At 44.3% G+C, this 14,183-nt stretch overlaps 1 protein-coding gene across 1 annotated transcript in view; it reads left to right on the plus strand.

Annotated features, from left to right (window-relative positions):
• The window catches only part of LOC149070692 (acetylcholinesterase-like), a 98,510-nt gene that overhangs the window by 63,453 nt on the left and 20,874 nt on the right, over positions 1-14,183 (plus strand). Inside the window, exons 2-3 of the mRNA XM_089248444.1 lie at positions 7,807-8,276; positions 11,331-12,447. Of these exons, the coding sequence (XP_089104570.1) occupies positions 7,847-8,276; positions 11,331-12,447 (1,547 nt within the window). The 5' untranslated portion in view covers positions 7,807-7,846. The remainder of the gene's footprint in view (positions 1-7,806; positions 8,277-11,330; positions 12,448-14,183) is intronic.

The following is a 14,183-nucleotide window of genomic DNA, read 5'->3' on the forward strand; positions in this document are numbered from 1 at the left end:
CCTCAACAATCACTTTCCGAACGTTTACTTTGGTTAGCGTGGTTCCCTAGCAATGCGTTTCAGACGTGTATATCCCTTTACAATGGTTCAACGCTGCCAATGTATGTATAATATTTATGCCTTTATAATGGTTTGCCATATTTTCAATACTCCCAGTAATGAGGGTTTTTGAATGACGTCATAATCATCATCATCAGCATCGCTTTGAGGGTCAGGAAAAGGGGGTTCCTCATAGAAGTCAGTGTTAAAATTGCCGATTTTAATGTAGAAATGCGAAAATTTGGTGGGATTTTCTGTCACATCAATAATTTTAAAAATTGTATTAAATACTCGATTTTTGAAATATTGAGTTCGCTCAGAGATATACGAAGCCCAGGAAATTAAATATGAAGTAATTGCCAGACCTACTTTTCAGTTGGACATTCATGCAATAACATTGATTTCAACCCTTTTATTTACATCTTCTCAAGTATGAAAATTAATGTCTCCGTATTGTTTTTTGATATTCAACTGCATAAATTCATGTAGTTTAGGATGTTTTAAAGTTAATTATAAGCCCGTAACGTACATCGAAGAAATTCCACAGCTTTAACTAAACATTTTACGAAGAAGAAACAGGCATATAGATAAGTTGAAGTTCAAGGGGTGGAATACGTGGCGTCCCTTAAAAAAGGAAAAAAATACAGGGGGTTTCAAAAGAATCACCCGATTTGAAATATGGCGTATATTACGAAAAATATTGAACGTAGACACTTGAGATTAATTTGACATGACTAATCATAAAGATTTGTTTGCCAACTAAAGTAAAGGTGATCAATATGTCCACCTTGGGATGCGCGGCACATGCCTATACGGTAGTCAAACTCGTCCCAAACTTGTGCGAGCATGTTTGCTTCCACGGCTGATGTTATGCGTATCTTCAGTTCGGTTAATGTAGCTGGAAGGGGAGGCACATAAACGTAGTGTTTTATAAACCCCCCCCCCCCACAAGAAGAAATCGTACACTGTGAGGTCCGGCGGTCTTGGACGCCAGTGATGTTTCAACTGAATCGTCAGGTCCCGTACGGCCGATCCATCGTTTAGGAATGAGGTTGTTCAAACGTCCGAGCTTCAGTGTGGTGGTGGCTACCGTCCTGCTGGAAAATGAAGTCATCCGAATCGGTTTCTAACTGTGAGGAAAGCAAGTCTTGACAAACACTGATGGGGCAGCCGTAGGAAGAGCGTTAGCGCGCTACCTGTCGGCAACTGCGTGGAACTCGAGATTTCCCTCTTTCTACCCATACATTATTCGATCAAAAAGGATTAAATGCTAAATAGTTATGATTTTTTTAGATCGGATGATTATTTTTGAAACACCCTGTATATTCATTTCGACGTTTCTTCAAATCTAGATTTATTTCCTTCATGAGTCGCGCAGGAAGGCGCCATATTGGTTGACTTTTATACGGTTTGTATTTTCCCCCCCTCAAAAAAAGAGGGAGATATCACGTGATCCAAAAAGTGTCATTGAAGAAAACCCGTGCAGCGCCGGGTATTATAGCTAGTTTTATGTAATGTAGACATAGGCTTACGCAGAATTTTTTCAAGGGAGGGGGGGGGGGTTACGTTTTTTCCTGCAAAATAACACTATAATCTCGGCTAGGGGGAGGGGGGGGACTTTTCAGACACCAATCTAGGTGTCATTTGAACGACCCTTATATAGTATTAGACATTCTAACGCCTCAAAATGGCGGAATAACAAAAATGCAGGATTTTAGCTCAATGGGGGGGGGGGGGAAGTCCCGTTATAGAATTAAAGAAATGGAACGACGGAACATTTTGCAACTAATCATGTAGGGGGAGAAAAAACAGAGTTGTCCAGTTTGACCAATATCTGTTTACCACGCGTCCCGTTCGAGCAAACGGGATGTATGGTCACCGCACTCGCAAACGTAATTGATCATCGGATATTGCTATCAGAAATACCGAGTCCCGATGTGATGACATTAAGCGACAAGGACTATTTCGGGAGGGGAAAAATGTGAGTTGGGGGGAGGGATTCGACTTTCGTTTTCGTGTTTCATTCTTTTTGCGTGCGTCTTCCCATCACCGACTCCGAATAATTTCAATGTTGATGGAATCCATATTTAAATAATATTTTCCCAGTTTTTACATTTGCATAATTTTTTTTGTTTTTACATCCAGTAGTATTCCCCGCGTTTCATCCTACTTCGCTCGCATCAGCGACATCTATCGAATATATTCTGAAACTAGTTATTCTTCGATATGGAAAATTTTCACTGCACTACAAAAAGTTGGGGATAAAAATTATATGTAATTGTCTTTAGTGGGAAACCTATATAACGGACATTCCCCATTAGCGGATGATTTTGGAGTCTGCGAAGCTAACTGGGGGCCTTAATGTACAGGTTGTTTACAATTAAGGTTCGTCCCGTACTCTGAGCAGTTTTTCCCTCAAAAACTACTTATCTGAAATATACAGCCAAGTTCTCAGGTCAACCCTTACAGCGGCAATCCCGAGACATCCTCGTCTAACTTGATCCGCTTTATTTTTGCAATCCCGAAACATCTCTGTTCCTTAAAAGCTTCTCGTTTCGGCACTGACGGGTCCATCTTCGGCTACGAGAATGGAGTGGAGGAGGGAATCTTCAGCTGTGAATGAAGTGGAGGCAGGCATCTTCAGCTGCGAATGAAATGACGGCTGACATCAAAGCTCTGAATTGAGCGAAGGCAGCCATTTTCAGCTGCGAATGGAGCAGAGACAAGCATCTTTAGTTGTGAATGGCGCAGAGGCAGGTATTTTCAGCTTTGAATAGAGCGAAGGCAGAAATCTTGAGCTGCGAATGACGCGGACATAGGTAGATCCTGGACGATATGTGGGAGAAGTTACTTATTGTGTAGGTCAGGGGTTTTCAAACTGTGTGCCTCCAACATAAATATTCTTTGTTAAGCAGCTCTGGGGAACCGGCGGAGCTCGCGGATGGGCATTGAATACGGAAAAGGGGCACCGCTGGTGGAAAATGTTTGAGAACCCCCTCCCCCTCCCTGGTGTAGGTGCATTGGACCATAACGTACTTTACGGGACAGACAAATTTCTCCTGTATTATTCGGCTTTTGGGGGGGGGATGGAGTGGAGCCGGGCATTTTCAGCTACGAATGAAGATGAGGCAGTTATTTTTTCAGATCCAAACGGAGCCGAGGCAGGCATCATCCACTGTGAATGGAGTGTAGGCAGGCATCTTCAGCTGCTAATGGCGTGGAGGCAGGCATCTTCAGCTGCAAAAGAAGTAGTGGCAGACATCTGCAGTTGCGAGTGGTGCGGAGACAGGCGGATCCAGGGTGATGTGTCGCAAAAGTGACTATTACTGTCTCGGTACAATGGTTCATCCCACATTTTACGGGACTGAAAAATTTCCTTTATATTTATTCGATTCTTGGGAGAGGCCATCACCCGCATCGCCCCCCCCCCCTTCCCCTCTGAATCCGCGCTTGCACGCAACTGCACGGGATGTGTATACACGAGCCATGAGCTGCCAAGTGTCACGTGACCGAGCATTCCCGCCACCCCCTTCCCGCCATTTCCAGTCCTTCCCTCGTAGCAGGTAGGTAGGCAGGAGGAGAGAAAGAGAGGACATGGGTCCGCGCGGAATCGCAACTATCGACGGCCGGATCAGCTCAGCTTAGCTCAGCCTGTTTGCGTGTGGTGAGATAGATATAAGATAGATGCGGGAGATGATGCTGTGGTGGTGGGGGTTGAGAAGCAAATTAAAATCTGCAACTCTCATTTCCTCCTCTAACTCTCTCTCTCTCTCTCTCGCTCTTCCAGTTCTCTCCTTACTGCCATACAAGCACTGTACATTCCTCACTTCACCATCTACAAGCACATACGTGTCCCGTTTTAGCTTTTCTTCGATCTCTATTCCTCTCTCTCTCTCACAAATTCAAGCGTTTTTCCCTCCATCCTCCATCTCCTCTTTTACTCCTCCTGCACAGATCTTTTCCTCAAAAGCAACTACTACCTTATCCCGAGAGAACTTCATTTGCATAATCGACCGAGTGTAAAACTACAGGAAATGGGAAATAATTGCCTCAATTCTTAACGGGGGGAATAATCACAGATTTCAGTTGCTTTTCTTCTCCTTTTTTTTTTGCTTCTCTTTCTCTCTCTTTGCTCCAAAAAGGCTTGAAAAGCCAGACGTGGTTTATAAGCATAATTACCGGGGCCCTGGCTAAATGTTGCGGCAGTTGCGCGATCACCGTGTACGCAGCCTTCGGTGGTTTTTTTTTGTTATTGAGATCAGCTGCTTTTGCTCTTCTTAAGGCAATTACCCACTAGATTTATTTTTATTTTTCTAGTGAGCTTCAGGAAGAAATGCGATTGACCCTCCAGTTATCAGCTACGGATGGAAAATTTCAGGGTCTGACTCTTTCCTATGGGGATTTTTTAATAGGTCTGGCCAGGGGCGGATCCAGAGAGGGTGATCGTCCTCCCGAAAGACGAATAATATAGGAGAAATTCGTCTGTCCCATAAAGTACCGGATGATCCAATGCACCTACACTTAAGTCACTTCTACGCCATATTGCCCAGGATCCACCTGTCTCTGCAGCTGAAGCTTTCTGCCTCTGCTTCATTCGCGAGCTGAAAATAACTGTCTTCGCTCCATTCAAAGCTGAATATGTCTGTCCCGGCTCCATTTGCAGATGAAAATTCCTGCGTCTTCTCCATTCGCCGCTGAAAATGCCTGCCTCTGCTCCATTCGCAGCTGAAAATGTTTGTGTTCGCTCCATTCGAAGCTAAAGATATCTGTCTCTGCTCCATTTGTAGCTGAAAAAGCCTGCCTTAGCTCCATTCTGAGCTGAAGATGTCTGCCTTCGCCCTTTTCAAAGCTAAAGATACCTGCCTCTGTTTCATTCGCGGCTGAAATATCTTTCTTCCCTCCATTCAAAACTAAACACGCATGCCTTCGAAGCTTAAAACGCCTGCCTTCACTCCATTCGCAGCTGAAGATGTCTGCCTTCGTTCTATTCAAAGCTAAAGATGCCTGCCTTTGCTTCATTCGCGGTTGAAAAAGCTTGCCTCTGCTCCATTCGCAGCTGAAAATAACTGTCTTCGCTCCATTCAAAGCTGAATATGTCTGTCCCGGCTCTATTTTCAGATGAAAATGCCTGCGTCTTCTCCATTCACCGCGCTGAAAATGCTTGCCTCTGTTCCATTCGCAGCTGAAAATGTTTGTGTTCGCTCCATTCGAAGCTAAAGATATCTGTCTCTGCTTCATTTGTAGCTGAAAAAGCCTGCCTTCGCTCCATCCTGAGCTGAAAAAGCCTGCCTTTGTTCCATCCTGAGCTGAAGACGCCTGCCTCCATCTCCTCTTGAAAAGCCAGACATATTTTATAAGCAGCATAATTATAGGGCCCTGGCTAAATGTTGCGGCTGTTGCGCGATCATCGTGTACGCAGCCTTCGATATTTTTTTTTTTAATTGAGATCAGCTGCTTTTGCTCTTCTTAAGGCAATTTAAAGGGACTTTTAATTGGTCTGTACAAGGGTGCATCTAGAGAGGGTGATCGTCCCTCCCAAAAAGGCGAACAGTATAGGAGAAACTTTTCTATTCCTTAAAGTATGGGTTGATCCATTGCACCTTTACAATACTTCTCTGCCATATCGCCCAACTTGCCTTCTATCCATTCGCAGCTGAAAATGGCTGCTTCCGCTTGTTTACGAAACGAAAATATCACCCACTATATTAAAAAATACGAAAACGTTGCAACGATATTGTTTCACCAAAGTTGTAACTAACTTCATAAACCGGCGTAATTGAAATTCCAGGCCTGCCCATTAAACGGACTAATTGTTTCATGTTCCTAAAAATCACTGTTAAAAAGTTATGCCATTTCACAGTTAGGGGATCCTTTCTAGCTCATACATTACAAGAAGATTATAAAAATATCGCACGTGTGCCTGCGACACTGAAACAACACCATGAATCGAAAAAAAAATTGTTTGGGAAGTGGCAAGCGCGACTTCATAGGGGATGAAACAGCACTTACCATATGGGGGCTGACATGTACCCTGATTAGACACCGAGAAAACCGTGGCTACCTGCCGCAAGTTTCCAGTTTTTTTTTTCCTCATTCACCGTCCGGAAAATTGAACAGGTGGTCATCTCTTGCAAGGTCCGGGAAACACAGTGTCTCTCTCACCAGAGTTATTGCATACACACCCCTGACCATGTCTGCCTCCGTTCCATTTGAATCTGAAGATGCCTGTTTCCATTCCATTTACAGCTGAAGATGCCTGCCTTAAAACGTTTGCCTGCTCCATTCGCAGCTGAAAATGCCTGCCTCCGCCCCCCAATCGCAGCTGAAGATATCTACCTCCTCTCCGTTTGAATCTAAATATGCCTGCCTCCTTCCACTCCATCTGCAGCTGAAGATGTCTGCCCTCACCCCATTTAAATCTGAAGATGCTTTCCTCGGCTCCATTCGCAGTTCGAAATTCCTGCCTCCGCTCCATTCGCAACTGAAGATGTCTTCCTTCGCTCAGGCACGCATCCTGGAGGAGGAGGGCATCGCTCTTCAAGTAACTCGGACATCATAAATACGTTAGGAAGATGAAGGGTTTCCCACAAAGGTAGTCGTGCTGAAATAGAAGAGGTGAAGATCTCTTGCCGAAAGGTGCGGCAACTACGGCGGATGACGCGGTGTCTCCCAGCCGAGTAATTGCATGGGGATACCCTCCGAACGCCTTGGACACGCGATGATCGTGTAGGAGCGGTACACACACTTGTGATTTATCCAATACTGGCTTGCTCTTCATTGCCTGCGGCACAGGTTTTAACTGTTGCGAGGACACTTCAGCAACGATGGTTCGGCACCATGCTCTGCTGCTAACGGGTCAAACCATCAACCCGGCCCTATCCCCGCAGCAGTTGGGGAGTGTGCAACAGGCAATGAAGACAATTACTACAGTGTACCGACCGCTACTTCACGCCAATTCCATGTCGAAAGCGGTCGGATTATCTTTTCAGTGACTCGGGTGGAAGACACTGTGTCATCCGCTGTGCTTCCCGGACCTTGAGGCAAGAGACTATCACTTTTCCAATTTTCCGGACGATGACCACCTTCGTGGGAAACCCTTCGCAACACAAACGAGGCAGGCATCTGTAAAAGCTCACCCATCGATTGACTTCTTGGTGTCCAACACCACCACCGGGAAGGCATGTTGTAGCTGGAGGCACACTGACTTACCGATGGGTATTACTCTGAGGACTAACCTGTATAATTCACTGTAAACCATGGGTGCTCAACCTTCACGAGAGCGAGGGCCATTTCGTTAGTTTGAAAACGTGCCTTGGGCCACTTATTCAATCTGTAAATGTGTCACGGGCCACTTATTTCATGTGGAAATCTGCCGTGGGGCGCTTGACTGCTCAGGAACTGTGCCGCAAGTCACTTAAGTGGTCTGGAGGAGCTGTGCCGCAGGTGACTTGAATGATGTGCAACAGCAGCGCGGATCTCTCAAATGATCTGTAGATGTTCCGCGGTTTACTTGAGTACTCTGGAACGATGCTGCGGGTTGCCCGAGAGATCTGTAAACATGCCGCGGGTCACTTAAGTGATCTGTAAAAGCTCATTTTTATAAATTAGTTTTGGGGTCATGTGCCACATCACATGACTCCGAAGTCCACATTTGGACCGCGGGTGATCGGTTGAGCATACATGTTATAACCCATTTAAATCTGGGAATCTAGTACGGTCAGAGCATTTATGGTGACTTTTAAAATTTGTTTGTGCGGTCTTTTTCAGATGCGACACCTGTTGTGACCAGAGCCCATCATCCCAACCAATGACGACGGCGGCCGGAGGCGGCACCTGCGGCGACGTCCGGCGAGCGGTGCTCCTCATCCTGCTGGCGACGACATCGATACCCCAATGCCTGGCTTCCGACGACAACGGCGACGACTCGCTGATCGTGCACACGACCAAAGGTCGCGTGCGGGGCATGACCGTACGGACGGCCAGGGAGCAGCATGTCGACGCTTTCCTCGGCATACCTTACGCGCAACCTCCCGTCGGTAAATACAGATTCCGGCACCCGAAGCCCATAGACCCTTGGAAGGGGATCTTCAACGCCACCAAGCTACCGAACAGCTGCGTGCAGATCAACGACACCATGTTCGGCGACTTCAAGGGCTCCCAGATGTGGAACCCGAACAGCCCGCTCAGCGAAGACTGTTTGACGGTGAGTCTGTGGGTTCCCAAACCGAGACCTAAGGGTGAGTAGCTGATTCAGTTTTCAGAGGAATTTATGCTCGGAATTGAAGTCGTTTCCAGGCACCGATCCAGAGCGATGTGACAGACAGAGCCGCCCTTCCGGTCGTATTATATCTTTCATTAGGTCCTAATTTTCATTAGTTTCGGAATTATTGCTTTCATTAGTTCTAGACTTTATTCCATGGTCATAACTTCCATTGGTTTCAGAAATTCCCTAGTTTTGAAATTATTTCTTTCCTTAATTTTGGAATTATTTCTTTCCCTGGTTTTGGAATTATTCCTTTCCCTAGTTTTGAAATTATTTCTTTCCTTAGTTTCGGAATTATTTGTTCCATTAGGTCGTAATTTTCATTAGTTTCGGAATTATTGGTTCCATTAGGTCGTAATTTTCATTAGTTTCGGAATTATTTGTTCCATTAGGTCGTAATTTTCATTAGTTTCGGAATTATTTGTTTCATTAGGTCGTAATTTCCGGTAGTTTCGGAATTATTTGTTCCATTAGGTCGTAATTCCCATTATTTTCTGAATTATTTTTATCATTAGGTCGTAACTTCCACTGGTTTCAGAATTATTTGTTTCATTAGGTCGTAATTTCCATTAGTTTCTGAATTATTTGTTTCATTAGGTCGTAATTTCCGATAGTTTCGGAATTATTTGTTTCATTAGGTCGTAATTTTCATTAGTTTCGGAATTATTTGTTTCATTAGGTCGTAATTTCCGATAGTTTCGGAATTATTTGTTTCATTAGGTCGTAATTTTCATTAGTTTCTGAATTATTTTTATCATTTGGTCGTAACTTCCACTGGTTTCAGAATTATTTGTTTCATTAGGTCGTAATTTCCGTTAGTTTCGGAATCTTTTTTTTTCATTAGGTCGTAATTTCCGTTAGTTTCGGAATTATTTGTTTCATTAGGTCGTAATTTTCATTAGTTTCTGAATTATTTGTTTCATTAGGTCGTAATTTCCATTAGTTTCGAAATTATTTGTTTCAATAGGTCGTAATTTCCATTAGTTTCTGAATTATTTGTTTCACTAGGTCGTAATTTCCGTTAGTTTCGGAATAATTTTTTTCCATTAGGTCGTAATTTCCGTTAGTTTCGGAATTATTTGTTTCATTAGGTCGTAATTTCCATTAGTTTCTGAATTATTTGTTTCATTAGGTCGTAATTTCCATTAGTTTCGAAATTATTTGTTTCAATGGGTCGTAATTTCCATTAGTTTCTGAATTATTTGTTTCACTAGGTCGTAATTTCCGTTAGTTTCGGAATTATTTGTTTCAATGGGTCGTAATTTCCATTAGTTTCTGAATTATTTGTTTCAATGGGTCGTAATTTCCATTAGTTTCTGAATTATTTGTTTCACTAGGTCGTAATTTCCGTTAGTTTCGGAATTATTTGTTTCAATGGGTCGTAATTTCCATTAGTTTCTGAATTATTTGTTTCACTAGGTCGTAATTTCCGTTAGTTTCAGAATCATTTTTTGTTCATTAGGTCGTAATTTCCGTTAGTTTCGGAATTATTTGTTTCATTAGGTCGTAATTTTCATTAGTTTCTGAATTATTTGTTTCACTAGGTCGTAATTTCCGTTAGTTTCGGAATTATTTGTTTCATTAGGTCGTAATTTTCATTAGTTTCTGAATTATTTGTTTCACTAGGTCGTAATTTCCGTTAGTTTCGGAATTATTTGTTTCATTAGGTCGTAATTTTCATTAGTTTCTGAATTATTTGTTTCACTAGGTCGTAATTTCCGTTAGTTTCGGAATTATTTGTTTCATTAGGTCGTAATTTTCATTAGTTTCTGAATTATTTGTTTCACTAGGTCGTAATTTCCGTTAGTTTCGGAATTATTTGTTTCATTAGGTCGTAATTTTCATTAGTTTCTGAATTATTTGTTTCACTAGGTCGTAATTTCCGTTAGTTTCGGAATTATTTGTTTCATTAGGTCGTAATTTTCATTAGTTTCGGAATTATTTCTTTCAATGGGTCGTAATTTCCATTAGTTTCTGAATTATTTGTTTCACGATGTCCTAACTTTCGTTACTTTCAGAATCATTTTTTTAGTAGGTCCCAATTATTTTTCGTTTGTTTCCGAATCTTCCATTATTTTTATCAATTTCCATTCTCCCAATATTAGGACTAGATTTTCATTAGTTTCATTATTACTCCTCCCATTGGATCTTGATTTTCATTAGTTCACGGATTATAATCAGATTTCTATTAATTTCGGAATTATTTTTTTGAAGAGGTCCAAATTTTTCGCAATTTGGGAATTATTTCCTTCATAAGTAGGGAATTACTTCATTGATAAGTTGGAAATTATTTCTCGCTCATTGGTTCGGAATTATTTTTCCCGGATGGTCCTGATTTTCATTAAATTCGGAATTATTTCTTTCGTTACTTTCGGAATTATTCCTTTTATTAGTTTCGGAATTATTTCTTCCATCAGGTCCTGATTTTCATTAGTTTCGGAATTGTTTCTTTCATTAGTTGTGTATCATTTCTTTCAGTTGATCCTGATTTCCATTAATTTCGGAATTATTTTTTTCTTAGTAAATCCAGATTTTCATTAGTTTCGAAATTACGTCTTTCATTAGTTTCGAATTTATTTATTTCATTAGTTTCGAAATTATTTATTTCATTAGTTTCGAAATTATTTCTTTCATTAATTAAAAATTTACCTCAGATTTCAATTTTCATCGATATGAAATTTCATTAATTTTTTTGGTTAATTTGCATTTAATGTAATTTTTGCATTTTTTTATGGAGACCGGGGATAACCGGGCCCCCCCCCCTAAATTATTAAGACTGACGTCGCTATTATTTTCTCACCTGGTGACGTCAACCTGGCGTAAGCGAGGGCGGCTTATTTCGCACAATTAGTCAGTGCGTCCCGTATTGTACGGGACAGATCCTTCTCATATAATATCATTCGGCGGCTCTTGGAGGGGGGGGGGGAGCGATGAAGCTTAGATTGCTATCGCCCACCTCTGGTTCCGTGCCTGGTCATCAGTAGCGGATGTATACGTTGTATTTACTTCTTTGACGTCTTTCTTGCAGATGCTGCCGTCTTGGTTTGGTTCTACGGGGGTGGCTTCTACAGCGGCACGACGACGCTCGACGTGTACGACACGAAAATCATGACGGCGGAAGAGAACATCATCACCCTGTCCGTCAACTACAGAGTGGCCTCTTTGGGGTTCCTGTACTTCGACCGCCCGGACGCCCCAGGGAACGCCGGGATGTTCGACCAGCTGATGGCCCTGGAGTGGATCCGCGACAACATCGCCAAGTTCGGCGGCAACCCGCACAACGTGACGCTGTTCGGGGAGAGCGCCGGCGCCGTCAGCGTCAGCCTGCACCTGCTGTCCCCGCTGAGCCAGAACCTCTTCAGCCAGGCCATCCTGCAGAGCGGCTCCGCGACGGCTCCCTGGGCTTTGCTCGACCGGGACGACAGCATCAAGAGGGGCCTGATGCTGGCCGAGAAGCTGGGGTGCCCGCACAGCGTCCACGAGCTGGACGCCGTCGTCGCCTGCCTGCAGACGAAGGACCCGATCGAGATGGTGAACAAGGAGTTCGGCGATTACCTCGGGGTCGTCGACTTCCCGTTCGTGCCCGTCGTCGACGGCTCCTTCCTGGACGAGAGCCCCGAGGAATCCCTGGCTTCCAAGAACTTCAAGAAGACCAACCTGATCACCGGCAGCAACACGGACGAGGGCGCCTACTTCATCATATACTTCTTGACGGACCACTTCAAAAACGAGGAGGACGTCTTCCTGACGAGGGACGACTTCATCTACTCGGTTAAGAGGACCAACCCGGACGTGGGCGAGTTCGGGCAGGAGGCCATCATGTTCGAGTACACCGACTGGACGAACCCGGAGGACACCATCAAGAACCGGGACGCGATCGACCGGATGGTCGGCGACTACCACTTCATATGCCCGGTGAACGAGTTCGCCCAGCGCTACGCCGAGACCGGCAACGACGTGTACATGTACTACTTCGCCCACAGGTCGACGGTCAATCCCTGGCCCAAGTGGATGGGCGTCATGCATGGCGACGAGATCAACTTCATCCTCGGCGAGGCCCTCAACCCGACCCTGGGCTACTCCAAAGACGAGGAAGTCCTGAGCAGGCAGATGATGAAGTACTGGGCGAATTTCGCCAAGACAGGGTAAGTGGTTCACCCTAATATTAATACTGCATAAATAAAGGGTGCTCAACGTTTTGGATAGCCCGGGGCCACTTCATTGGCTTGGAAACGCGCCGCGGGGGTCACTTAAGTGATCTAGAGTTGTACGGCGGTTCGCTTGAGTTGTATGTAAAAGTGTCGTGGTTTGCTTGAGTGGTCTGTAAATGTTCCACTCAAGTGACGTAGAACTGCACTGCGAGCCACTAAAGTGATCTAGAAATGTAATCAGGTGATTACGAGAGTGAAAATTGGTACGCGAGTCACGGATTGTGAGCAGGTATAACATAAATACTACATTTAATCATCGACTCTTAAATTTCGACTGTGGCTAGAGTTGGCCCGATTTCAATAGGATTAATCGAGAATCCAGCCAATACTCGCCAAATGTGGTACCCTGAATTCTACCGCCAAAATGATAAGGGTTGATAGCACGCGTCAAAGACAAAGAATTTTTGCTATTAAACCCGAATTCACAACCAACTTATTGGATAGTTTAAACCAGTGGTTCCCAACCTTTTTTAGTCCGTGCCCCCCCCCCCTTTGCAACACATTTTAATCTCGTGACCCCCCCCCCCGGTCTTATCCAGAAGAACCATATAAATCGACCCTCCCGACATATCAACTTGGGCCTGTTCGGTGAGCTTCCTTCTTGTGGGGGCTATATACATGGCCCCCCCCCATCCTGGAGCATGGCCCTAGGCTGGGATATTTTGCGGGCCCCCGACCAGACTTCCACGGGCCCCTTTATGATGAATTTATAGCGTGAAAAGCAAAAAAATTGTGAAAATTGTCCCGGGGCTGGAGCCTTGTCAGCCCAACCCTTGTGGAGGCCATGGCTATATACGCGGCTTTCTCAACATCATGGGTCCACGGGCAAAGTGATGCTCTGGGGCTCCCTCCCCCCACACTTAGCTGGAAGTAACAGCATACATATTTATGTACTTGCATTTGAAGAAATCATAGCACCATATCTCTCTCATCCTGTAGGTCCTCTTTGGATCCGACCCCTAAGTCTTACCCACAGGGCCGTCTTAAGAGCGTCATGCCCCCCCCCCTCACCAGCCAATTGATTTTTCTGAGGCCCTACCTGGAAAATTCTCGAAAATTTCAATTAGTTTCCATTTTTGTGAGGCCCCCGGGCCGTGCCCGGGTGATGAGGAAGTCACTATTGGGCCGATTATTCCGGTGATGAGGAAGTCACTATTGTGCCGATTATTCCGGTGATGAGGAAATCGCCATTTTGCGGGTTATTTCACTTCCGGTGATGAAAAAATCACTATTTCGCTGATTATTCCGCTCCCGGTGACAAGGAAGTTGATATTTTGTAGAATATATTTCATTTTCAGTGACGAGGAACAACCACTTTACAAATTAACTACTAACCGAACTCCTTCCGGTCTTAAGGAAGTCATTATTTTGCGGATAAAAAAATCCGGCGATAAGAAAGTCACTAGTTTGAGGAGTATTCCACTTCCGATGATAACTGACGGTCACCATTTTGCGGGTCATTCCGCTTCCGGTGATGAGGACGTCACTATTTTGTGGATTATTCCGCTTCTTGTGATAAGAAAGTTTCTTAGGGGCCGTTCAAGTATTACGTTAGCAAATTTTTAGCCATTTTTGACCCCCTTCCCCCTCCCCACTCTTGTCAGCACAACGCTGACCCCCCCCCCACTCTTGTCAGCAAAATTTCGTCATCAGCTCTGCCCCCTCTGAAT

The sequence above is a fragment of the Pholcus phalangioides genome, unplaced genomic scaffold, assembly GCF_987345545.1.
Source record: "Pholcus phalangioides strain wild (caught in Gottingen) unplaced genomic scaffold, Ppha-v1.0 ptg000020l_1, whole genome shotgun sequence".
In the NCBI taxonomy this organism is placed as follows: Eukaryota; Metazoa; Arthropoda; class Arachnida; order Araneae; family Pholcidae; genus Pholcus; species Pholcus phalangioides.